The following is a 25,030-nucleotide window of genomic DNA, read 5'->3' as shown; positions in this document are numbered from 1 at the left end:
GAAGTGCTAACTCACAGGGGCCCATTGGTCACTCACAGTGGGGAGTGCTCACTCACAGGGTGGGGGGCATGCTCACTCATGGGTGAAATGCTCACTCATGGGGGGGAGTGCTCACTCATGCAGGGGGGAGTTCTCACTCGCAAGGGGAGTGCTCACTCACGAGGGACAGATTTCTAACTCACAGGGGGCGCAGAGTGCTCTCTCACAGGTGGAGTGCTCACTCATGGGGGGAGTGCTCACTCACAGGGGTGGAGCTYTCACTCACACTCACAGGGGGAGTGCTCACTCATAGGCGGGGTAGGCTGAACGGGCAGATGCAGTGCCAAGGATGAGGCTGTGATCAGTCAGGCAACGTGTCCCTTCAGCTCGCTCAGTCCCTGGCTACCACTCATGCACCAGGCCACGCTGTGGCGGCAGAGCCAAGGCCAACCTGGCGCTCTGCCTTATCACTATTGGTAACACTTATGTCATGATCCACCAACAGGCRGTAGAGAGAGGAAACAGCCATCAGTCCCATTGCTATTGGATCTAGTGAGCMATGTTGTTACTGTGTCTGATTCCCACCTCCGAGCTCTATTATTTCTTCAGGACAGACAGGAGCAAACATACCAACTCTGTTCAAAAATCAGTTATCATGGTGAAGGTGCTGAGATGCCTGTGGTTTTGCAGTGTAGGTTGTTAAGCAAAGGAAGATGAAGTGGAGGAAGGAAGAGGAAGGAAGTGTTTCCTTSTATACCTCATTTTCAGATAAATTTTGCACTCCTTTTTTTTTCCCTTCACACCTCACTTTTTCCTTCCCCCCCGCCGCCCCATTCCRGGTCTCATTAAGCAGTAGGATGYTRAGGTCTGTAGTTTTCTGCTTCCTCACTTTGMACCCTTTGCACAYTTCRATATTTCACCAGCTCTGAGTGCACTGTGTCCCACAACAGGTAACGAAGGGATATCAGCAGGACAGAAACCCACTGCCTCTAAACTTTAATCTAAAACTTCAGCCTGGAGAAGAGAAAGTTGAGAGGGGATCTGATTAACATGCATAAGGGAGAATGTACATGAAGGGAGAATATAGGGAGGAAGGGGCCAAGCTCTTCTCAGTGGCCACTGACAGGACAAGGGATAATGGGTCTAAGTTGAAACACAGGCAGTTCCATCTCTATGAGAGGAAGAACTTCTTCCCTGTGAGGGTGCCAGARCCCTGGTACAGGCTGCCCAGGGAGGCTGTGGAATCTCCTTCTCTGGAGATCTTMCAAACCTGCCTGGATGCCGCCCTGTGCCCCGTGCTCKGGGTGTCCCTGCTGGAGCAGGGGGTTGGACTAGATGATCTCTAGAGGAACCTTCCAACCTCAACCACCCTGTGATTMTGTGATTCTCATTCACTGTTTTCAGGGCTCTGGTGGAGGATACCTTATGCTGAAAGAACCACCACCACCTTTGCCAAAGAACCACATTTTGTCACAAGCATTTTTCCTTCCCTGTCTGAACTAACTCTCACTAAGGATTCACTTTTTCAGGCTGACGGTTCATCAGGAAGGGCACTGAGGCCACCTTTGCCTCCACTGCTCTCCTCAGCTGACTCTGTGCAATCTTTGGATGAAACACAGTGAAGAGCATGATAGATTTATCCTTTTATCCTAATGATACCTTTTTCAGTCTCCTCATAGTATTTCAAAACACTGTTTGGCTTTCTACATTTTTTTCCTTTCAATCTATTTTAAGTTTCCTTTTCTTTATACTCTTTCTTCAATCCCTACTTCACACCCACACTTGTTTTATGCTTTCCCTGCCTCATCACTTTCCCASGTCTCTCACCGCTTCTGCAAGAACTCTACAATAAATTGCTTTTGGATATAGCAAGATTTTCTTCAGCACGTCTCAAGTTCGTTTCAAAAACCAACAGCCCCAAAGCTAAGCTTTTTTGAAAACCAAAATAGCCTCGAGCTGGGTTGTCAAGGCCTGCAGAGAAAGACTGGTTTGTTTGATTATGTTAACAAGCCTTTTAAAAAGCTAATAGGATGTTCCTGTCAAGTAGTAGCAATGCACTGGTACTCATGGATCCCACCCAGCTACCCACAACCCCCACATGCGTGTTCCCATCTCTTCTCCGATTCACTAACAACCGTCTCTTGCAGCTCTCCCAGCCCTGCTGCCAGACCTTTCTTCCTCCTCCTCCTCCTCTTCCTCCTCCTTCTTCCTCCTCTTGTCTTCCGTCATGGAGTTCTTGAGCCAGGAACACCCATGGCCACCAGCAACACCCCAAGGTCAATGTGGGGAAAAGCATTAGCCAAGAGTAATAGAAATCCTCCAATCCTGCCTGCTGCGGGTGCTTAAGCAATGCAAGAAGCAGAGCAGGTGAAAATTGAGGCTTCCCTGTTATAACTTCCCGTTTTCCAGTTGGGAGATTTAGGGGTTGACTGAGCCAGGGATTGCATCTGCAGCACTGGATTTATCCTCCATGAATTTGTCTAATGTATTTTTCAGTCTGTTTATAATTTGGTATCCCTAGTAGCAACTGGCCTGAGCTTCACTATTTAATTACATGCTGTGAGAAAAAGCATATCCTTTGGTTTGCTTTAAACCTTTTTTTTCTGACAGTTTTACTCATTCTCCACAGTTCTTTTTGTTATGAGAACTTGTGAATAGCTATTCCACCATTCACCTCTACATAATAAATCATTTTAATAAGCCTTTTCTTATAAGGTATAAACATTTCTTCTTTTTCTCAAGCTGAAAAAAAAATCTATCTGGTGAAGCTTCTCATCATAACTTGATTACCCTTTTCACACTTTATACTTTTGACAAGTCTAATATGTTCTTTTTGAAATAATGGCTAACGTAACATCCAGTAATCAAGATAAAAGCTTTCTGTGGATTCATATAATGCCAGGATTCATTGTATTTCTCTTGCTGAAGACACTAGGCAGTGAAATTTTCTCTCTTTTTCAGCAAATCGTTCAGTCTCCAGGATGTCTATTCTTCCCACTAGAGAGCTTTACTTAAGTGATGCTTTGCATTGAATTTTTTTCCACTCCTTTATTACTTACTCACTCGGCATCGTGACATTTTCTTGCAAATCTTCATAGTCTCTTTTTGGATCTGGCTGCCCAGAGTAATACTCTGCCACCTGCAAAGTCTGCCACCTCACATTTCACTCCTGTTCACTGGGATAGTTAAGGGTTTGTTGAAACCACAGCACTCTGTACAACTCCACTAGGAATACCACTCTGCCCTACCATTTCACCATTTCGTCTGCATCGTGTTTCTTTTCACCAGTTATTAAGCCACATCAATATCTTTCCTCTTATCCCACTGTCACTCTTTTCTTTTCGAGCCTGTTAAAAACTCTATAAAACTTATAGCTCTGCTATAACAAACAAATAAATCTTATTTTCGTTACCCAACAAGTTATTTTATATTCACATTTTCTTTCAAGCTCTGCCACCAAGATGTGAATCCACTTTGAAATTCAGGCATGTGGAATGCAAATTGGAGGTAAATGAGCAAAATGATAATTTGCACATATTTCTGGAAGSAAAATCAGCTGCTGATACTGAGCTCTCATGCAGATGACCCCTCAGGACTCATTCTAAAGCAGACAGGAGGAGGATGAGCCTAACGAGAGGGCAGAATAAGCAGGATGACCCTTCTCATTGGAAGTGAGAGGACAGTTCCCCACCTCATCCACTGCTCACTCCTGCTTTCTCTAGACCTCTCAAAGCCATAAGATCATTCAGGCTTGAAATGGAAACATCCATTTTAAACACTTTTAAATGACTCCCCTTGGGGACTTACTGTTCAATATGATATCGCCATTTACTGCCATTTACACGGCTTTAAAATCAGCTCACACATTTTGTCGACATTGGCTCATTTCATGGGTTCTGAGCGTATCTTACCTGTTAGTGAGGCCAATAAGATGAAAGGAAGTAAAATGAATTTCTGACACCTCTCCATGGGAGCATCCTCTCCTGGTCCCTAAGACAGAAAGTCATGAGCAGTCATTGCATGTTGAAGAAGAAACTGAAGGATTTAACCTATTGAGAAGCTCAGTAATGAGCTGCTGCTTTGCATTTTATGATAAAATGCAACTTTGTGCGACCTATATTACAAACAAGTGGAGATGATTAAACAAGGCAGGGTTTGGGGGGAAAGAAGTATCTTTTATCAAAACAACTCTTTGGAAAGAAAATGACCTACACCCCTAAAAAAAGTAGTAATGTAATTTCCTCTGAGCGTTTAATTGCAAAACTAGCATGCCTGTTCGTACTGCCCAGCAGGCTTTCTCCAGCTTGCACAAGGCACTGCTGATGGGAGGACTAAATGCTCCATTTGCAAAGCATGAGCTGATGCAGAGACCCTGGAAAGGGAGAGAGCGGAGCCCTGACCTCTCTGAGGGTTAACAGCTGGAATTATTCACCTGTACCATGTCTTCTCTCACGGTAGGAAGGAGCCCTACCATCACTGCTGCTCCATGGGCAGGGAGAATGACTCCTGCATCCCACCTGGCTCCGGGCAAGGGTGAGGAAAACTGAACCTCCTCCTTGGTACTTGGCATGAGCCATCAGACTTAGCAAGGCAGCAGAAGGCTCTCAGGGCTATTGCTACAGACCCGAGTCATGTTCCAGGAAGTTTTTTACATCCCCATATGAAATACCGCAGATTTCCAAAGAGGATGGCAATAAGGGATGGAGACTGGGTGGGAGCCATCACTTAATTTCTGCATTTTTTGTTTTTCTACTGGTGGTGACTCACTTCTCTGATATTATTCTCCTCCCCCTCAAAATACGTGGGAGACAGCATCGCTGTGGCACTTGGTTTACAAACTTCACAGTTGGGAAATTCAAGTTTGCATTTGTGGAAGGCGCACAGGCCAAAGGAAGCCATTTCCCAGASCAAACTTCTTGTCGGGGCAGTGCTATGGTTTTCAGAGGTGTCCCTTACAGGTAGCTCTACGGTATGCATAAATACGAGTATTCCCATGGTGAGACACCACGAGGCAACCTTTCGCCCCCATTTTCACTGCACCAGTTTCCAGTGGTGCTTTTGCAGATCCCTAGGAGGCTTTTGGAGCGAAGGGGCGGGCAGCAGCAGGTAGGAGGAGGCTCCGTGAGGYAGCGCAGCGCGCGGCAGCCGCCCCACAGGCCGAACAAAACCGCCTTTGTGGCCTTCGCCGTAGCGTCTCGCTGGGCTGCTGCTGGCTCGGTTTCGCTTACTGTGTCCTGGACAATTTCACTATTTCCGTGGATACCTGCTGCCTTTCGSATATTTGTGACAAAAGAGGGGTGAGGGAGCAGTGTGGCTCTGCAAGGGATTTCTCCTTTTCTTTCACTGCCTCAGCCCAAGCACACCCACAGTKGTGCTTGCGTGTTGTCATTACCACTGTGTTAACGACAACGACAACGGCGCWAGGAAACCACCAGGAAACAAAACTCCCAGTGTGTGTCCTGCCCTCCCCGAGGAGGGTGCAGCCGCAGGCAGGCCGGGCTGGTCCGTGGGCCAGCCCTGTGCCAAGGCAGCCGCCCACGGCTGCAATCCCATTTATGGAACCAGCTGCGTGAGTCTAAACGGAGCTGGGGGAGGTTTCATGGAGAAGGAGAAACTTGCCTAGATTGCCTCAGTTCAGGTCAAAATCAGTAAATAGTTTGGAGTAAAGTGAAATGAGAAGGGAAAAGAGAAGTTRCATAACTTTTTGTTTCTGGCTTTCAAAGGCTGGGAAATATTACCCAGTCCCTAAGTGGAGCAGAACATTGTGCTTTGCTACCAAGCGAATCCCTGGGCTTTRGCTTGAGCTGCTTTTCATGTTATTCCGCTGTCTCCCATGACTCTGCAGGTTAATGTACGACTCACATAAGGAACATTTCGAGCCAGTAAAATTAATCTCAAGTGACTCGCCCTCCATCAGAGCGTTTTCCTTCTCTTTTTCTCACTGGAAGCAAGATSACCCTAAGCAATTTGAGGTGCTGCCTTCCCAAGGGTGCCTGTGTGGTGCCTGGGGTGTTGCTCAAAACCTGATTTCAGCAGGTTTTGTGGCGTGATAGGGATAGCGCCACAGGGGAAAGCTTGGAGGAGCAGAGGAGAGGGTTAAATATTACAGCAGCTGCGGCTCCTCATGCCAGGAAATGTGGTAACCGCTTTGGAGCACTTAGCTACCTGGATCGCCTTSCGGAAGGCTCGCTCTGCTTTCAAAACCAGCCCTGTTTCCGAATCCAGGGACTCCGTCCCGCGCTCTTTGCTCTGCCAATGCCAGGCGAGCCCAGCAGAGCCCTCTAAAACACCGTGAGACCCTGCCAAGGCTCAGCCTTACCCGTGAGACCCCACCGAGGCTCAGCCTTACCTTCTCACCCGGAGGAGACCTTTCCCCGTGGCGCAGGCGGCCCTTGGGAGTGCTCGCGTGAGCAAACACCCGTTTTCCCAGGCAAGCCTCTCCGCGTGACACTCGCTTGCGCKGTCGCTCGCTGGGCGGTGGGGATTTCAGCGTGCTCCTCGGCCGCGGCGGCGCGACGAGGTTTTGAGCGCGGGTGCCGCCCGGCCAGCCTCCGCAGCGCGCCTTCGCGGGGACATCGCGGCGGCGATAAGATAAGGCGCCGCTTCCACCCCGAGCACGCACCTTGTCCYGTGTTAATATTTAAGCCATCCCATAGAAGGAATGGCAGCTTGCCGGGGACGGGAGCAAACTTCACATGACACTGCGTGGGGAAGCTGGGCGAGTGACGACACCTAATGCCTTCACACAGGACTGCTGCGCTGCTGGTGCTTGGTACAGCCGATAGYCATTGCTCCATGACCATGGAGGGCTGGTGTGCTGGTAACGTGCTGAGGACCAAGCTCTCCTCGCTGTTACAGAAACACACAGTGAGCCAGGATGGGCTGTCTCTGGATAGGCATGGGTCTGGGGACAAGGCTGCAGTGCGGGAATCACAGAATCACAGACTGGAAGGGACCTCTAGAGATCATTTAGTCCAACCTTCCTGGTCCAGCAGGGACACCCAGAGCATGTGGCACAGGGCGACATCCAGGCGRGTTTTGAAGATCTCCAGAGAAGGAGACTCCACAGCCTCCCTGGGCAGCCTGTGCCAGGGCTCTGGCACCCTCACAGGAAAGAAGTTCCTCCTCACATGGAGATGGTACTTCTTGTGTTGCAGTTTACACCGATTACCACTTGTCCTGTCACTGGTCACCACTGAAAAAAGTTTGGCCCCTTCCTCCCTACATTCTCCCTTCATGAACTTATACATGTTAATCATATGCCCACTCAGCCTTCTCTTCTCCAAGCTAAACAGGCCCAGCTCAATCAGTCTCTCCATATATGAGAGATGTTCCAGTCCCTTAATCATCTTCATTGCCTTCCACTRGACCCCCTCTAGAAGCTCCATTTCCCTCTTATACTGGGGAGCCCAGAACTGCACACAATATTCCAGCTTCTATCCTCTTCCTCCTATACATCCTCTTTCCTCTAGCATCCTTCTCATTATGTCACTACTGGTCACAAGTGAACTGATATGGTAGATCCAAAGATCCTTATGAAGAGCCTCATCTATGAAGAAGGACCATGTAAGCCTCCTGAGCTAGGCATGGTGRCGGTTCTAGCTAGTAGAAATTAATGTCACGCTGACTCAGAATGAAAAGATGCAGTTCRGCAAAGGGAAATGTGACATTTTATTTGGAGGATTTTGATTCATTTCCAGAATGAAATTTCAAAAACTTCCTGTTTTATTAGAAGAAAATGTCACCCTGACTTGTTAAAAGAAAAACAGTGAAATCTGCAGGAAGTTTTTCAGATCCACTTTTTTTTTTTTTAACTTTTGTAATTTACTTTCTTGCTTTTCCACACATCTCTTTTTTAAAGACTACAATCTCTTGCTCAGCCAATAAGTCTACTTTCATAATAGTATTCTTGAAATAATTTGATGGATAGTTTGATTTTCATTTATACCAGACTGGAGGAATAAAAGGGAAAAGGTCTAATAGGTAGGTATCATCTCTGGTTGCCCAAGAAGGAAAAGTGCAAAAGGTTTAAATGGTTTGATTGCATCTTCACTTAAGTTTCAGGGAGACATTCTGAACCTGTAAAATAGCTTCAGAAATGTCATAGGATATTTTAAAGCTTTTACAAAACTCTTAAGAATTTCATATAATCAGGTTTTGGTCCATTTCTTCATCTAGTTCCCTGGTCTGTTTTTCTGATTTTCCTATTTCTRTGTCCTGTTCTACATGAAATACCTGTCTGTGCCCCATGCCCAAGCACAGCCCACCTTCGTTGTGTGGGTGGTGTAGGAGTTTTTSTGTTTTTAGGRCTTAATAAGTTAGAGAGCTTAGCGAAAGTAGATGATATAGTATAGTATACGGCATAGAGCTTAGGGCATGGTGCTCGGAAGATCTCGCGATGTCACGGGAGTTAGGAGCATAATTAATTTATGCAGTTTACTGATAACCCCATGCCATACAAGGCGAAAAGTAGAAATTAGTCTCCCGATTGGGCAGTAGGTGAGTTTCCGCATTCAGCTGGAGTATATAGGCAGACTGAACTGCGCAATAATCGCCATTTTGCTGCATCCCCCATACTGGTATCTGTGCTCTGGGGCCCAGGGGCGCGGACAACCCCAGATCAGTCCAGCTAGCGAATGAGGCTTGCCGACCCCCGTCGGCAACAGGGTGGGTTGCGAAATGTCCTGCCGTGCTGCTCAGGAGGATTTTGTAGCCTTTTCGGGCACCACACAGTGCTCACTCATGGAGGTCACTAGTCCAACCTCTCTCTCAGAGTAGGAATATCACCGCAGCTCTGTCCAGCCAGGTCTTKTGAAGCTCCAGGTGTGGAGGGTCCTACATGGCTTCGGTGACCTGTCTCAGTGCATCGGCCTCCTGGAGGGCAGATGAGCTCTGTCATCTTTCTGATTGGCCTTTAGGCCAATATAAGCTGCTCTTTGATCACCCTTCTGATCAAATTAAACAAGCCTTGCACCTTAGCATCGCCTTATGGGTCCTGCGCTCTAGGCCCTTGGTGGTCTTCCACCACTAGATCTGTGCTATCTTCTCCACATCCCTCTTGAACTGAGGGGCAAAACAGCACCCACAGGTTTACAGTTATGGCTAGTGRAGGAGAAAAATGTCTCTGAATTTGCTGGCAAAACTTCTCTGAAAGTAACCTACTATGTAGTATATTTGCATTGAGAAGGCAATGCCTATTCTTGTTGTTTACTTCATTCTGCTTACTTCATCACGATTTCTGTCATTTCCCAGCCAGTACCWCTGAGGCCTGAATACATGGGCATGTTGCACCCAATGTGCAGAGCTTTATACTTCTCCACGTTGGGCTTTGTGATGCTTCTGTTGTCCCAGTCTCACATTTATTGATGTCCCACTAAACATTGATGTTGCTGCATCTGTGCTACAGCTGATATTAAAACACTCGTTTTTAACAGGTTGATTAGCTGTCTCTGTACTACATTGCAGTCTACCATGAACCACAGCTCATCCATACCCTTAATCTTGGACATGAACTAAAATCTATACAATACCCATTATAAATTCCATGAACGCCAGGGTATTATGTCACATTGACAGAGGAGGCATTTTGTCACTAAATGATTTTGAAAATTCAAATGGTGTTATAGTCCATAGAGGACCAAGACTTATTTGTTACTCCATTAGCTACATCCAATGTAGGGTCCAATGAATCCCTATATAGCAGATAGCAAACATTTGAAGTCTCCACAGGCCAAAAGTTCCTTGGTGCTGGTATTTCTGATGGTGAGCAAGAAGTCCATGGATCTGAGAGAAGCCCTACCTCATGCATCAGTGTTGGGGAGAGCTTTTTAAAAAACTCATTCTCCCAACTTATTTTTTGGGTGGGAGAAGGGTTCCTGACTGATTGGACATCAGAAAACAGAAAACTTCTCAAAAGAAGAGTAGTGGTCCCTAGTCTATCCTTACTGAAGAGGTATGAGAGATTTATAAGTTAGTAGGTGATGTGTGTTATCACATCTGGRCTGTCTGGGCCATGCTGGCTTCAAGCATAGGTAGCTTGGGGATGGATTTCCCATCAGAGTCCCTTCTCAAATCAGGAGAATGGGCAAAACAGACAAATCTGAACCTACTCTGAATCTGGCCACCAGGGTGAGCTCRGGAGGTGAAAATAGTGTGTCTGCCAGCTATCCTGGAAGAGTGGGAGCAGGAAAGGGTGAGGAATTGGCCTCAGGACTCTGAGCCTTACTAGGTTTCTCAAACCAAGCTCCTCTGCTGCATGTCAGGGCATCACTGAACTAGAAGGAGTTTATTTTCATCTTGAACACCAGTAGCACCTTCCCAAGTGACTCCTGGAAAGCTGGAATTGTGGGTTATAAGTTCCTTGGGTTACAGTAGTTTGAAAACTCATTTTCCTGTGAGAAAACAGCCTAACCACTGCAATGCAAAGTAACAAATAGTGTATTTAGAGGAAGCAGYTTTTAGCTGTGAATCTGTTTCACAGAGGCACCTCTGTCTGGAGAGACAGCGCCTCCCATGGGAWCCTCTCTTCAATAACTCATGGGTTTTGCAGTCCCTGCATGTGGCCTGCTGGCTCCAGACAGGCATTTCATTCCCATCCGCTCCATGCAGAGAGCACTTCTGTGCCTGCTTCTGTGCCTGCATCAGTGCCGTGAAGCCCKCAGGAGGAACCGGCTGCGTTGCAGCTTCATCCACTGTGCTTACATCGTGTTCTGGATCCCACCTGAGCACTGAGGGAGCTGTCAGGAGAGCAATGCCACCTCCACCCAYGTGCTAGCTGACATGGTTGAGTTGGCTGAAGTCCTCCTGGATGAATGCCATGCACCAAGACCGGATTCAAATGTCCTTTGTTTTCCCTGGGGCTGCTTAGACAGCCAACAAATATGTTCATATTTTATTAATTACTTGTCACTGCCCTGGTTATTTCTTTCCTTACTTTGACTTCCATAAAGAACTCCTTATTGTGATGAATGCAACCACTGGCATCATCATGTGCGTGGGACAAGACATCACCCAGCATAGGTAAGGAGTCTGAATCCCCAAACACAGAACGACATGAACATATAGAATTACCCATGTGCATGAGTCTTCAGAAGATCAAGTCGGAAGTTTGCAAGCCTGATGTAAATGGAAAATAATTTTGTGAATCATCAGCCTGAGTACTAGGCAGATACCAATCTCCCASTTCAATTGCTCTAGGCTCTTCTTTCCAATTCTCTCTTTTTCTTCTGCATTTCCCTATGTTTCTTTTTTCTTTTTTTTTTTTTTTCCTGGAAGCGTTTAAAATTCCATTTTGTGCACCATATATTTGCACAAAATCCTATGTATAGGAATCCCAACCTAAAAGCTGATGGAGTGGGCCTTGACATTTTCTGTTCCTGGATATATAAGTCTGAAACATATGTTAATATAGCTGTCCCTGAAAGCTCACACTATGAGACACTGAATAAAAAGGTCTCTTTGAAAATCACTTAATGCAGGCTTCTCTCATTGCTACCATAAGCGTATTTTTTTCCTGMAAGAATCAGACAAATTGTCTTGTTGGAAACTGAAACACATTTAGGCACTTCTGGCTGTAAATCTAATGAGTGAGAATGTAGCAGAGGAGATATCCAGTCCCTCAACTTYCAAGCTGTACATTCCTTTGTTTAGTTGAATCAAAGAAAATAAGATCAGAGGAAGCAAGTCATGAAATAAAAGAGAACGGGTGTTTCCCYCTTCAAATTGGGGTCCTATCTCACAAATACATCATTAAAGCTACTTAGAGCTCAGTGCTAGAAGCAGGGATAAACCCTTTATTTTCTAGAGGAAATTGGCTTGAAAAATCACAAGATTTTGAGAAATTACTCCATATTAAGAAATAAATGCCCTRTTGTCCAGTAGAAAGTAGGAGAAGATGAGAAATATTAGAAAGGGCAGAGGCAAAAGACAAGTTGACTCGGTGACTGAACTAGCTGCTTCTGCCACCATGCCACACTGCTCTAGCTGATCAGGCTAAAGAGACACCAAAGGCATTGCTGTCTCTCTTTTGATTGCAGAGGGATCTGAAAGACTAACTTAGACTAAACATGCTATTTTAGATAGTAAAAATTAGCTGAGAGCAATCCCACCAATATTTCTTGTTCCTGCAAAGTATGAAGATGCTCAAGTCCCATTGAGCTGGCAGCCTAGGCTATCATACCTGCTTTTATCACCTTCCAGGAAAGCAGGTCATCTTTGTCTTGATTTAAAGATGTTAAACTCTCACATGGAATGATGTTACTGGATGATGTTCCACCTCCCAGGCTGGCCTTGTGCTGACCACGTGGCACCAAGTCTCTGCATAAATCTTCTGCTCCCTCAATCTCAAATCCTCAAGGGAAAAAGTCTGGGGCTTGATTTTTCATAGGACACATTGAAAATCATCTCACTGATCCGGCTGAAGTAGCAGATCCTCAGCACTCCTGAAACAGCAGATAATTCTAAATAGGAAACCTGTAATGAAATTTCATGCRTTTTTAGGCAGCTACTAATCATTTGGTATCTTGCCCTCAGGAAATCCTCAAAAACCCTACATCCTCTATGTAACTCATCTGATTTCTTCATTCAGAGTTTTTTTTTTTTTCTCGGAGTCCTGTTGCTTGTTATTATAAAGCCACAACTCTATGAAGAATTATTGTGAGCCCTTAATCAGGTCGGCTTYGGAAATAATCTTTTCCCAGACTTTCTCACAGGAGGCATGGGATTAAACACTTTATGGCTCATTTGAATGAACATCCTTGTAGTTTTTGTTTTGCCTTAATAAATCTGCACTTCTGGAATGTAGCTCTGTGGTACTTCCCTGCTGAGACTCCTTCCGAGCAGCATTCCCCATTTCCCCTTTGGCAGATGCATTCTTCCTCAGCAGCACCAAAATCAGTGCAAAGTTGTTGCTGAAAAAAAAATGGAAAAATGTCRTATTTCAGGGAATGCAGGTGAAATAGTTCACCTGGAGCCTGGACAGTAGTAGGCRAGCAAGAAAGATTAGCACAGAATGAAGGAAGAACGAGCTTTGGTGCTTTTMGGAGGAGTGTAATCTAAGAAGGAAATTTTTAGTGCTTTCTAATATATCCGTTCCCTAGCAACATTTTCTTTGGCTTCAGAAATGTTTTGTCTCTGGTCCAAACAGTTAGCTTAATTACTTTGGTTATCATTCAGTTTATGCCGAAGAACTTTTGCAGTGTGTTACATTGTGCTGAGGAAATGTAAACATCATTCAGCACACTAATTACATGCACTATTACATTTTTTCGCTATTGCTTAGGGTCATGATTTTTGACTCCCTCCTGAGCTTTTTAAACACAGGCGGATTCTTCAGGGAGTTCAGGCGAAGTGCAGACGTATCCCGAGCTCCTTTCTGATTGCTGTGCAGGAAACCCACCGAGCCACGCACAGCAAGTCCAGCCTTGGATACGCCAGGCAAATTGCGTGCGAGTCTCATCAGTGATCTGCACACACAGGTGCTGCCCCCGGGGTCTCCACATCTCCCAGGACGTCCCTAGGGGCAGCACCAGTAACATTTCCAGGGGAGTGTTATGGGGAAATTTTGTTCTTTCTTGAATGGTGATTTTTCAGAGTTGCCATTTACAAGAAATGTTAATACTTGCACCTCAGAAAATGGCTTATTAATGAATATTTTAGAAGGGCACTGCAAGTGTGATCCAAGCAGAAACCAAAGTGACAAAAGGGTGGGTTATCCACCACCGTTAAGACATTTTATTGGAAGAACTGTATCTTTTTTGCCCTTGCATGAAATACATCCCTGTGACTAACACCCTACTGCTGCCTCGGCACATTCAGTTAAGATCACGGAGCAGAAACGGAAGCATTTTGCTTGCTAAGGGAGGTGTTTTTGCTTTGAAACGTGTCCGCTAGGCACTGTACCTGTGATATGGCCTGTGATTGAAAGCTGCCCTTCTGCAAGGAGTTAGCCCTGGTCACAGTGCGAGCGCCAAGGGCTGCTGCTCCGTTTTACCTGCTTTTCTGCCACCTCCTCACGCCCCTGCAAGATCAAGCTGCCTCCCGCTCCTGCCTCGTGCTCGCTTCGCTCTTCCTTTTAATTCTTCTGCCAAAACTTTTCTAGCAGAAGTGTGTGCAAGAGCTGCAGGTCATAGAATCATAGAATCATAGAATGCTGAAGGTTGGAAGGGACCTCAGAGGTCATCGAGTCCAACCCCCCTGCTCACGCAGGGTCACCTAGAGCACGTGGCACAGGGCTGCATCCAAGCGGGTTTTAAAGATCTCCAAAGAAGGAGACTCCRCAACCTCTCTGGGCAGCCTGTGCCAGTGCTTTGTCACCCTCACAGTGAAGAAATGCTTCCTTAAGTTCCTGTGGAACTTCCGATGCTTCAGTTTGAAGCCATTTCCTCTAGTCCTATCMCTGSCCACCACTGAAAAGAGGCYGCCCCCCTCCTCCTCMCTSCCTCCCTTGAGGTATTTATACACRCTGATCAGGTCCCCCCTCAGCCTCCTCTTCTCCAGGCTGAACAGACCCAGCTCTCTCAGCCTTTGCTCATAGGGCAGATGTTCCAGGCCCCTGATCATCCTGGTAGCCCTGCGCTGGACTCTCTCCAGCAGCTCCACATCCCTCTTGTACTGGGGAGCCCAGAACTGGACGCAGTACTCCAGATGTGKCCTCACCAGGGCTGAGTAGAGGGGGATGATCACTTCCCTCGACCTGCTGGAGACGCTTTTCTTAATGCACCCCAGGATCCCGTTGGCCTTCTTGGCCACCAGGGCACACTGCTGCCTCATGGTCAACTTGTCGTCCACCATGACACCCAGGTCCCTCTCTGTGGGGCTGCTCTCCAGCAGGTCCACCCCTAATCTGTACTGGTGTCCAGGGTTATTCCTCCCCAAGTGCAGGACCTTGCACTTGCCCTTGTTGAACCTCATGAGGTTTCTCGCCGCCCAGTCCTCCAGTCTGTCCAGGTCCCTCTGGATGGCAGCACAGCCCTCAGGGCTATCAGCTACTCCACCCAGTTTGGTATCGTCGGCAAACTTGCTGAGGGAGCACTCCAGCCCTTCATCCAGGTCGTTAATGAATAAGTTGAACAGGTCCAGACCGAGAACTGACCCCTGGGGGACACCACTAAGTACAGGCCTCCAGCTGGACTCCGCACCATTGACAACCACTCTCTGCACCCTGCCATCGAGCCAATTCCTAATCCACCTCCCCGTCCACTCATCTATCCCACACCTTTGGAGCTTGCCCAGGAGGATGCTGTGAGGGACAGTGTCAAAAGCCTTGCTCAAATCCAGATAGATGACATCCACCGCTCTGCCCTCATCTATCCAGCTGGATATTCCTTCGTAGAAGGTGATCAGGTTAGTCAAGCAGGATTTCCCCTTGGTGAATCCATGCTGGCTACTCCTGAGCACCTTCTTCTGCTCCATGTGTCTGGAGAGAGCAGCCAGGATGAGCTGCTCCATCACTTTCCCGGGGATGGAGGTGAGGCTCACCGGCCTGTAGTTACTCGGGTCCTCCTTCTTGCCTTTTTTGAAGACTGGAGTGATGTTGGCTTTCTTCCAGTCCTCCGGCACCTCCCCCGTTCTCCAGGACCTTYSAAAGATGATGGCGAGCGGCTYGGCTAGGACATCTGCCAGTTCCCGCAACACTCTGGGGTGCATCCCATCAGGGCCCATGGATTTGTGGGTGTCRAGGYTCCCTAGATGCTCTCTGACCCACTCTTCCTCTACCCAGGGCAAGCCTTCCTCTCTCAGGTCCCTCTTCAGGTACCAGAGTCAAACATTTACTTGGAGCTGTTGCGGCAATAACAGTTCCAGCAGTAACAGTTAAATTGAACACAGAGGGAGCGGAGCTGTCCTGGTGATTTACAGGGTGGAGGTGTAAATCACASCACATAACTAAGAGATGCCCTTCTGTGCCGGCACCTGCACGTTTTGGAAGCRTCGGGATTCCTCGGTGCTCTTGACGGCGAGAGAAAAGGCAGCGGATCCCCCAGGCTGCATCCACAGCCATCAGGGTCACGCTGTGCTTCATTCCCGAATGCAGGGGAAACCACGGAAGTGCTCCAGTTTGAGACATTAAGGGAAGGGACTAATATACCCTTGCCCCCTCCAAGATATATTTTCAAATCCATGAAACRTAAGGCAAGAATAAGGCTATTTCTAAGCCACCGAAATTCCTCAATCCCATTCTTCATTTAAAATGTGCTTCAGCAAACTTTTTGAAAGCACAGCCTTAACATCGCTGTAATATTTGGAATTGAAAAAGAAATATCTGCTTGCTCAACCAGAATATGTGCAAAGTTCAAGTCCGTTCTTTCAGATTGGATCTCCTGTGTCATGCAGGCGTCTGAGTCTTATGACTCAGATACTTTCCTTCTTTCAGTGCAGGTATTTGCAGGTAATTTTGGCAATGGATTTGTGGAATGAATATTCCAGAAACAGCAAACAAACAAGCAAGATATGCCGGAAAATTAAGTGAGGAAAAAAGATGAAACAAAAGTAGAAATAGAGAGGTTTCTAGTGACAATTTTTGATTCATTTCTGCTCGTGTTTGGCAAGCAATCTGAGCATCTCTATTTATTTGATGTTTCCCTTCTTGGGATGAGGAGCAGTGCGGTGCTTCCAGTCCTGCAAAACGACGACACTCAACCAGTGCTGGCTGCCGTGACACAAGCAAAATACCTCATGTCTCAGATCTGCCTTATTTTGGGATCTTGATCTTCCAAACATGTAACCTGTCATTAAAGCTGCCCTGTTTTTATCCATTCATTTGTTTTTAAAAGATTTTGTCCTATTTTACTTTGTGATGCCTTTGCGTTAAGGGTGTCCCCGACSATTAATGACAGCACTGGCTGACGTAGCAGGAGGGCACACTTAATGTTTGAGAAAGTGTTCCAGTTCGTGGTCACTTTATCTTTTACGGAAATTACACATTTGCTTAAGGAAGAGGAAGTGAGCACTCTTATTTTAGAATGTGTGCATTAAAGCATTTCAGAGGAGAGAAGAATACTCATTTTAACTGTAAAGAGTAAAACTCCTTACTCGACTAAGTCCCCAAATGTTACTACATCCACAACTGAAAAAAAAAGAGAACACACAAAACTATGATAACAAAATATTTTACTAAAATATCATACATTTGATAGTTAGCTCCACATTCCCATGTTCTAGACAAATAATGCAATCATTGTCACACATTCCTGTTAAAATTATATAGCATTCTGCACAAATTCAAGAATAGCAGCATTCCTGGCAGATATATTATGCAGTTAGCCCTTTTGTTCCATTCAGCTTTTACATAAGGCAAATATTTGATAATAAAAATCTACTCTGTATGCTCAAAAGAGCTAGGAGGGGTTATACTTGTTCAGTAGTTTTAAATCAGGTAGGATTTGATCACATACCTCTCATGGAGATTGTTAAAATCTTAATCTAAATTCAGAATATGCTAGTTCATGAGTTAGGATTGTGCAATATGCATTCATTCTTCTGTATTCAAAAACTGATTTTGTAAGCTGAAATACATATTAATCAGATCTGTTGATTTTTACACCCCTTGCTGATAAATAAGAAGCACTAGCTTAACTTTCAGAGTAACTTTCAAAAGCTGCTCAGAAAAAAAAAAAAGAAGATTTAGTGTTCTTCTGAACATTGAAGCATAAAAATGTTAGGAAATGGTGCTACTTCAACAGATAAACTGCAAAAAAAAGTGTCTCTGGATTATTTTTATAGTCTACAAAAAAAAAAAAAGTATATGTATGCACACAGCACTGCAGCATTGTGTTTACAATCCCAGTTACATTTCCAACTTTTCTATGATTGCTATTGGAAGGAAAATTTGGTAAAAGGCCACTAAGGTACTGTTGTGACTGTGATAGAAGTCATGATCCATGCCCTAAGCAGCAAAAGCTAATTTCATTCCATAGCTGAAACATTTAAAATTAGAAAATTAAAAAAAAAAAAAAAAAAAAAAAAAAAAAAAAAAAAAGACTGGTTCAACTTTTCTATGATTGCTATTGGAAGGAAAATTTGGTAAAAGGCCACTAAGGTACTGTTGTGACTGTGATAGAAGTCATGATCCATGCCCTAAGCAGCAAAAGCTAATTTCATTCCATAGCTGAAACATTTAAAATTAGAAAATTAAAAAAAAAAAAAAAAAAAAAAAAGACTGGTTCAAATAAGTGAGTTGGTCTTATATGCAATCACCTTCTATTCTTCTGTCACCTATTCTGGCAGGTTAACCTTATATTTTAAGTAATTATTCATTTACTATATTCTTTTTATTCTTTTTTTTTCAGGACAGCTTACAGGATGGAGAGAATTAAGAAATCCATTTCTAATTTATGTAAGAACAAAGAAAAAGATGTGTATCAAGGAAAATAACGTACAGCTGTTTAAACCATTACCTTGAGGAACTAACTAGGCAAAGGCATGCACGAGATGTGTGAATCCACAGCATTTCAACCTGCACTATTTTCTGCTTATTGGATGCCTAGTGGTGATAACTGAAGTGCTCCAGATAAGCAGACCATTAAGCACTAGGTGCCTAATGACATATACTCAGTAGGAAGGACATACTTCGAATGAGGTAATAAATAGATAAATTGGTATCTTGCACAGGTCACCAGAATTACCAGTTCGCTCCCAGGAAACATCCGGAAGGAGATGGTTCATCTCAAGATCCGTAAGGACCTTGCTCCTAGTGATGAAGTAGCTATGAATTTAGCATGGACTTCTGCCTCAAAAACATCAGGGCAGCTTCTGCAAAAGTGATTCACAGAGAAGAGCACCATCTTCCCCACTGGCAGCTGTTTTCAAGTAGGTAAGAGCATTCCTGGACCAAAGTAAAACCCACAGTCAAGAAGGCTGGCAGAACCTGGCCCTCAAAGGTGATTTTTGTATGATGATAGAAGGTCACAAACACCTCAGCTAGGGCATATTTTAATGCCATTCAAGAGCAGCCATCTCAACACCTAACAGCAGGTCAGGTTAACACATCTATAGGTAAATAAGTGGCTAGATGCAGGCTTTGTGGAACTGCAGCTTTGAACTGATGTGGCCAGCAGGTGTAATGCCAGGTACAGAGCTGGCAGCACAGCATCTGCTGCAGTGTGCAGAAGGAGGAGGCACCCACAAGGGGCACCCACAAGTATTTCTCTCAGTATAAAGGGGGCCAGGATGAGTATTAGGCCCTTGGGTACTCTGTGCTGTCCCAAATCACTGAGCGGTGCAAGGGGGATGCTAGAAGAGGCCAGAAAACATCTCCTTTTTGTTCAGTGTTTTGCTATAAATTTAAGCAATTGTCAGCTTGTACTTAGGCTGCAGCAATAGTGAGGAGCAAACATGGTAGGGGAAGGGCAAACACCTCCTGCCCTCGCCCACCTGGCCACCCAGGGAAGCCATGTCCCTACAGACACTAAACACCACTATTTCCTCAGCAGGAAACTTAAAGTAAAGCAGAACATTCTTCTGCCAAAGATGATTTTGTCATCAGCTGTCAAAAACGTGCATGAGCTCAGGTTGCTCTACATCAGAAGGAAAAATACAGCATGTTTTTACTGTTATGAAACGCTTCCTAAGATGGGGCATGTTTCTGCTGAAAACATTTGTCCTGCTCTTCAGACACAAGCAAGCAAAAAGGGATGCTTGGCCAGTACTGAGTTCAATAAAAAGGAATAAAAATAAATAAACTCAAAACAATAAAATACTTTATCCTGTATCAGAAAATAAGTCATTGAAAACCTTCAAGGATTGCAATATCTACATCACTTTCTGCTCTTCTGTGCAGGATCTTTCTATGCAACCTCCCAGAAAAAGACTAGGGAAATATTGACTGTACTGAACTTTTTCAGCCACCCTAAGTATCTCTGTTAGTTATCCACCTTTAGCCATTTTATCCTGCTCACCTCCCAGCTCCACAGGCATCAGGGAGGCGAGTGGTGGCCGGGACCTGTGCAGCCCCTCCTGGGTTGTGCAGGCACCGCTCTGCAGGCATGGCCAACGAGAGCACGCGTGGGCCCAAGCTGTGCCTGTCCCTACAGTGTTAAACAGAGGTCCCTGAGCAGCACACTTCACCTTTTCATATGTTACCTCCATTTATTTTTACAGTATCCCACATGTATAGAATATTTATTTGACTGACAGGATGTGTGAGAGTGGTATAGGAGATGTCTCCTGGGTTTGACTAGAGGCAGGCCAACCCGTCAAATAAAATTCTATATAAGATTTCAAATTCATTTTCATACATTTTCATGCRTACTATAGGCATTCGATACTTATTTGCTACTTTTCAATTGCCTGGAAAGTAAATCGAAAGAAAAATAACATAAAAAGTACTGGAGATTACCACATCAGCCATGACTGTATGAACTTCCTCCTCCCTCCTCATATACCAGATGTACTTTCCACAGTATTTACTGTAAAGACTCAAGTCCCTTGAACTCACAAACATCTCACTGATTTCATGAGTCTTTGGTTGCTAATGAAACAAGAAATGAGGCTCCTAGTCTTCATTATAGCAGGAATCCTCCTGTCTTCTCTGCTATGTACACCCAGTTCCTGATAAGAAAACATCTAAACCAGATGCACTGCCTAGCTGTAAGCGACTCTAGTTTAGCTTTCATAAACCATTTACAGCAGCTTTCAAGCATTCATAAGAGTGAGTCACAGATGCAAAGGGTGTCTCCAGGGTGTAATCTAACGCAACAGAAAGGAACAGCACACTCCCAGACGGAGCTTGGATGCAGCTCKGCCATGTATCGCTCACAGCCCAAGGACACAACCCATTCGCCAGGTGGYCTCTCATACTGGGGCCCATTCATGGTGGTCCCAAGGGTGCTGCAGGGGCAAATTCTTCTGCCTGTGCAAATGAGCTTGGTGGATTGGCGGGGGGAACCTCTGCACCGTCCTGCCCACCCAGAGGCAAGGACCGGGCTGCAGTTTTCTACAAGAGCAAGGAAAAGTCCTGAGAACTACGAACACCTTTTCCTAAATGCCTGCAAGGGTGCTTGCAAACAGAGCTATCTCCCAAGGAGAACAGGGAAGAAGGTGCAATTTTTTTCCTCTGAGTGGGAGTACCTTGACTTTTTGTTTGGCACTGCAAAAATAACCTCAAGTCCTGGAGTGTCAAGATTTGGAGAGCTGATCCCTGATGAGGGCTGCTCTTGTGGGCCCTTTCTTCTTCTGGGAAAAAAAAAAAAGAAAGATGGTAAGTTAAATAGAAAGGGATGCAAGGAGGCAGGAGTGACCAGGTGAGAAAGACGTTTGCCTGTTCTTAGGCAGAAGTGGAGATTAAAATAATCACTAAAAATGCCTTTAACATAATGGGTCTAGAGTTGAGAGTTCTGCTGAAGTAAAGAGCAGCCCTCTTAGTTCAGAGCATGTCGATTTGTAAACTCAAGCGAGTAAGGTGCTCAAGTGAGTAAGTAACTCCATGGCTTCTTTATGCCACTAAGCTATTCCAGTAGCTCAGCTGCTCAGATGGCTTTACTTCATGGCACATCACGATTTTCTTAAAGCGAGACACAGAGAACTGAATCCGTTCTGGGAAAAACGTCTGCTCTGAGTGAAGCTCCTCCAGCCGGATTTTCAGTTTGTCAAGGCACAGTCCTACGAAYACATCCTCCAGTTTAATAAACGGGACACAGCCTGAGATTTCATAGATCTTACTAGCAACGTCGGTGGAAAAAACGTAGCCAGTCCCTGAACAAAACGGCGGGTAGGTGTCTCCTGGATATTCCTTGTTRCTCACATACCACTTACTCCCTGTTTTCCGTATAGGGTACTCATGCAGTTTTAAAAAGCCCGTGAAGAAGCTACTGCTCTTGTTTTTCCTTACGAGCAGTTCAGTGAGGTAAAACACATTGACAAACACATCGCTGTCAGTCTTCATCACAAAGCTCGACTGAGGGCAGTATCTGTGAACCCATTCCATCCCCATCATGGTCTTCAAAGTCAAATTGTAATACGTGTCCGTAAAATTCTTTTGAATGACGTCCTTGTATTCCTGGCTTTCAGCCACAACACCGGCCTGCTCTCTGAGATTCGCAGTGGTTCCCAGCAGGAAATAGGCTACAACGCGCCGGCCGCCCACGCTCCTCTCCTTGCCCCAGGTTTGCCGGATGGCCATCCTGGCGCCAGCGTTGGGGATGGAGGATGTCACAAGCAGGATGAGGAAAGGGGGGTTCTTATGGCACTCTGCATCTGGGAGCAGCAAGAAGTTTTCATCGTGTCTTCTAAAAGCCTGTGGGGGGAGTGTGGCGTTTTGCCTCTTTTCACAGAATATACAAAATTCAGTCAAGTGGGTGTACAAAACCCATAAGCTAAAACAGCTGAGCCCCATGAGGCAAATAAAAATATTAAATTTCTTGAAATCCATCTGAAAGAGAAAAGAAGGAATGTTACATTAAAAAAAAAAATGTTTCTTTCAGTGCTGTATAGCAAACTCCCTGCTGTCTCACAGGGACTTAAAAGGCAGGTCATTTGCGACTGAACCTGGCCGAGTCCAGGGTGCTCGCCCACACATACACCCACACCCTTGAAAGCCCACGAGAGCACCCACAAGTGCCAGGTCGCCCTGGCCGATGCCGCGTTACAAAACGTGACACTGACCCACCAGCATCCTCAGGAGCAGAAATACGGGAGAAASAGCTGATACACACCCCAGGCAGAGAGTAACAGTAACGGCCTGAATTACCTTTTTTCTCCGTTCATTTGAGCAGCAGCGGATGCTGGAGCCCCCAAGGCCTGGCCGATTGCCAGACCAAACCAGAGCCCAAAGTTCCTCCCATCTTCACCTTCCTCGTGCCCAGCAGGGCTCCCGCACCAACCTCGATGCCACTTGCGGCCTCGCTGCTGCCTGGGCCATCGGTCACCTCTCGGAGGTCATGCCAAGAACGGCCTTCGGGGAAAAGAAACAAAGCACAGAGAAAAGCAGCGGGTCAGATAGCTCTGGTGCTGAGCGTGGTTGACCCATTGGTGTGTGCTGAGGTGAAAGAGGGGGGTCCTGAACCCACACACCCCTTCTTAGGCGAAACGGGTGGGTGAAACAGTGTCATTGCTCGTTCGTTTGTCCGTTTGTTTGTGTCACAGACGAGCATGCTGGKTAACTAGTCACAAATCTAATACAAACTTTGAGAGAGAGAAAAATGAGCCAAGCAAATACCCCCACGCCCCCAAAAAACCCACAGTGCCTGAAAGATTACACATCTTCATTATTAACTTAGTGAGAAAAGCATACTGTTTAATTTAGTCATTCCATAACTCCTTATCTTCAGCAACTCCTTTTTCCGAGTATCAGCGTTGGGGAATTTTACTAGGGAGAGGCACATTCCCTTCCACTTCCCCTGCTTCTTGAGGAAGAAATGGATCTGCCTTCTCATCCAAATAGCATAGCAAACCAAGTTTACAAGCCTCGGAGCTGTAGGTTTCATGCAAATTTGATCTCTTCAAACTTTCCGAGCGGGAATGTTCTACCTGGACTCCCCAAAGCCACATCAGCATCSTTTTGTTGCTGTAATTCAGACATAGATCCACAACTTCTTCCATTTCCATGCAATGGAAAGGTTTTGCATGACAGGCATAAATGCATTTTGAAGTCCAAACAATGTAAGCATTAATCAAATAAATAGAACTGCTATACTGTAATTCACCCCACAGTGAAATGTATTTTTGTAATGATTCACTAATCACTTTGGAGAATGTATACAATTTTCACATTTCTTGTGCCCCTTRTGTTTAACTTAGACTATTTTTAGATTGAATATTCTTCCAATCTGTTTTTCTCATGTATGTGTAGTTCACAATAGGCTTTGCAGATTAGCTTAAAAATTGTTTTAATTATATAGAGATATGAAACTTTGTGTGTGTGTGCGTGTATATAAATATATGCATATACATACATGTATATATATGCACATATGGTATCCTACACAATCTCCTCTGCATCTGTTCTTGCTTTCTTCGGTGGCTGGGAGGAGCATATGAATATACTGAAAATTATGTTTTCAGAAAAGAAAAAGCTCGGAGGTTGACAGCAAAGCTGCAGAAAGGATTCACTCCTGTCATCTGCTCTCAGGAGACTATTCAAGGGACTCAGCATCTCAGCAGCTGGAACTGCTGAATGCTCGCAAACAAAAGCTTTTGAAATAACTAAGAAAACAGTTGAGAGAACAATTTCCAATGTAAATCTATTGACGCCTATTTCAGGAATACTCAAGAGCAAAAAATAAAGTGCTCATTTTACCCAATTTCAGCAGTACCAGACTCACATGGCTATGGTTACTTCTACCTTCTTTCCAGGTTTGGTCGGTGCTAAGGGAGTTGGGCAAGCAGAGCCGTGTTCCAGCAGCAAGGAACCCCAGGGCAGGGCCTGGAAGCCCCTGGCCACCCCTCCTGCATGAAACCTGGGCACCCACCACGTTCCTTCCTCACCTCCCCGATACGCCAGCAACGGCATGGAGGGGATCAGGCCAAGCAGCACCCACAGCATCCTCCAAAGAGGTTCCTCTRTGGGTGACTGGCAGGGGACCGACCAGTCTCCACAAGGGCATCCTGGCAAGTACTCGCTACACTGTCAGCGGCCAGGGCCTTCCTTTTTTCAGGCCATATATGAAGTTTACCTTACACAGACATAACCGCACACATAGACAGGTATATGCACACCTCAACCAGCTGTCATCACTTTCCTCTGATAMCGGCCATGCAAATATGTTATGTAAATCGTAACATGCGATTGTAATTTCTTCAAACTGCACATACAGCAGGCTCCTGCCTATAGTTAAGGCTGGATTATACCTTCTGCTGTAACATTTCTATTTCTCTTATTTTCGGCTCACTTTCTTGACAAAAATCCTTTTGTTTTGCAGTACTTCCCAGCTGATTTACCACTTTGAAAAGCAATTTGTTAAATTAGTGAGTTCAGCTGCGCTTGGGTAGTTCTGCCATGAAATCACTCGAACCTTTGCACTCTGGCTGATTTTTAATAGCAAAGCCTCCAGTAAGCCTCAAGCGCTTGTCTGGGGTAACGCACAAGCAGCACGCGAGCCCCTGTCAGGCTGCACCCTGC

General features: G+C 45.5%; 2 protein-coding genes across 2 annotated transcripts in view; both read right to left on the bottom strand.

The window, feature by feature from the left end:
- IGSF5 (immunoglobulin superfamily member 5) overlaps positions 1-4,878 on the bottom strand; it is a 32,666-nt gene extending 27,788 nt beyond the window's left edge. The window contains exons 1-2 of the mRNA XM_026053028.1: positions 4,747-4,878; positions 3,891-3,969 (exon numbers count right to left, since the gene is read on the bottom strand). Coding sequence (XP_025908813.1) covers positions 3,891-3,969; positions 4,747-4,878 — 211 coding nt within the window. The remainder of the gene's footprint in view (positions 1-3,890; positions 3,970-4,746) is intronic.
- A 15,829-nt stretch (positions 4,879-20,707) lies between these two features.
- Positions 20,708-22,342, bottom strand: B3GALT5 (beta-1,3-galactosyltransferase 5). The gene has a single exon (XM_026053052.1). The coding sequence runs from the start codon at positions 22,340-22,342 to the stop codon at positions 21,407-21,409; it is 936 nt and encodes a 311-aa protein (XP_025908837.1). The 3' UTR covers positions 20,708-21,406.
- Between the last annotated feature and the right edge of the window lie 2,688 nt (positions 22,343-25,030).

This window comes from Nothoprocta perdicaria, unplaced genomic scaffold, assembly GCF_003342845.1.
Source record: "Nothoprocta perdicaria isolate Ctin4 unplaced genomic scaffold, notPer1 scaffold_96, whole genome shotgun sequence".
Lineage (NCBI taxonomy): Eukaryota > Metazoa > Chordata > Aves > Tinamiformes > Tinamidae > Nothoprocta > Nothoprocta perdicaria.
The sequence above is the reverse complement of the archived record's forward strand: the minus strand, read 5'-3'. Positions and strand labels throughout refer to the sequence as shown.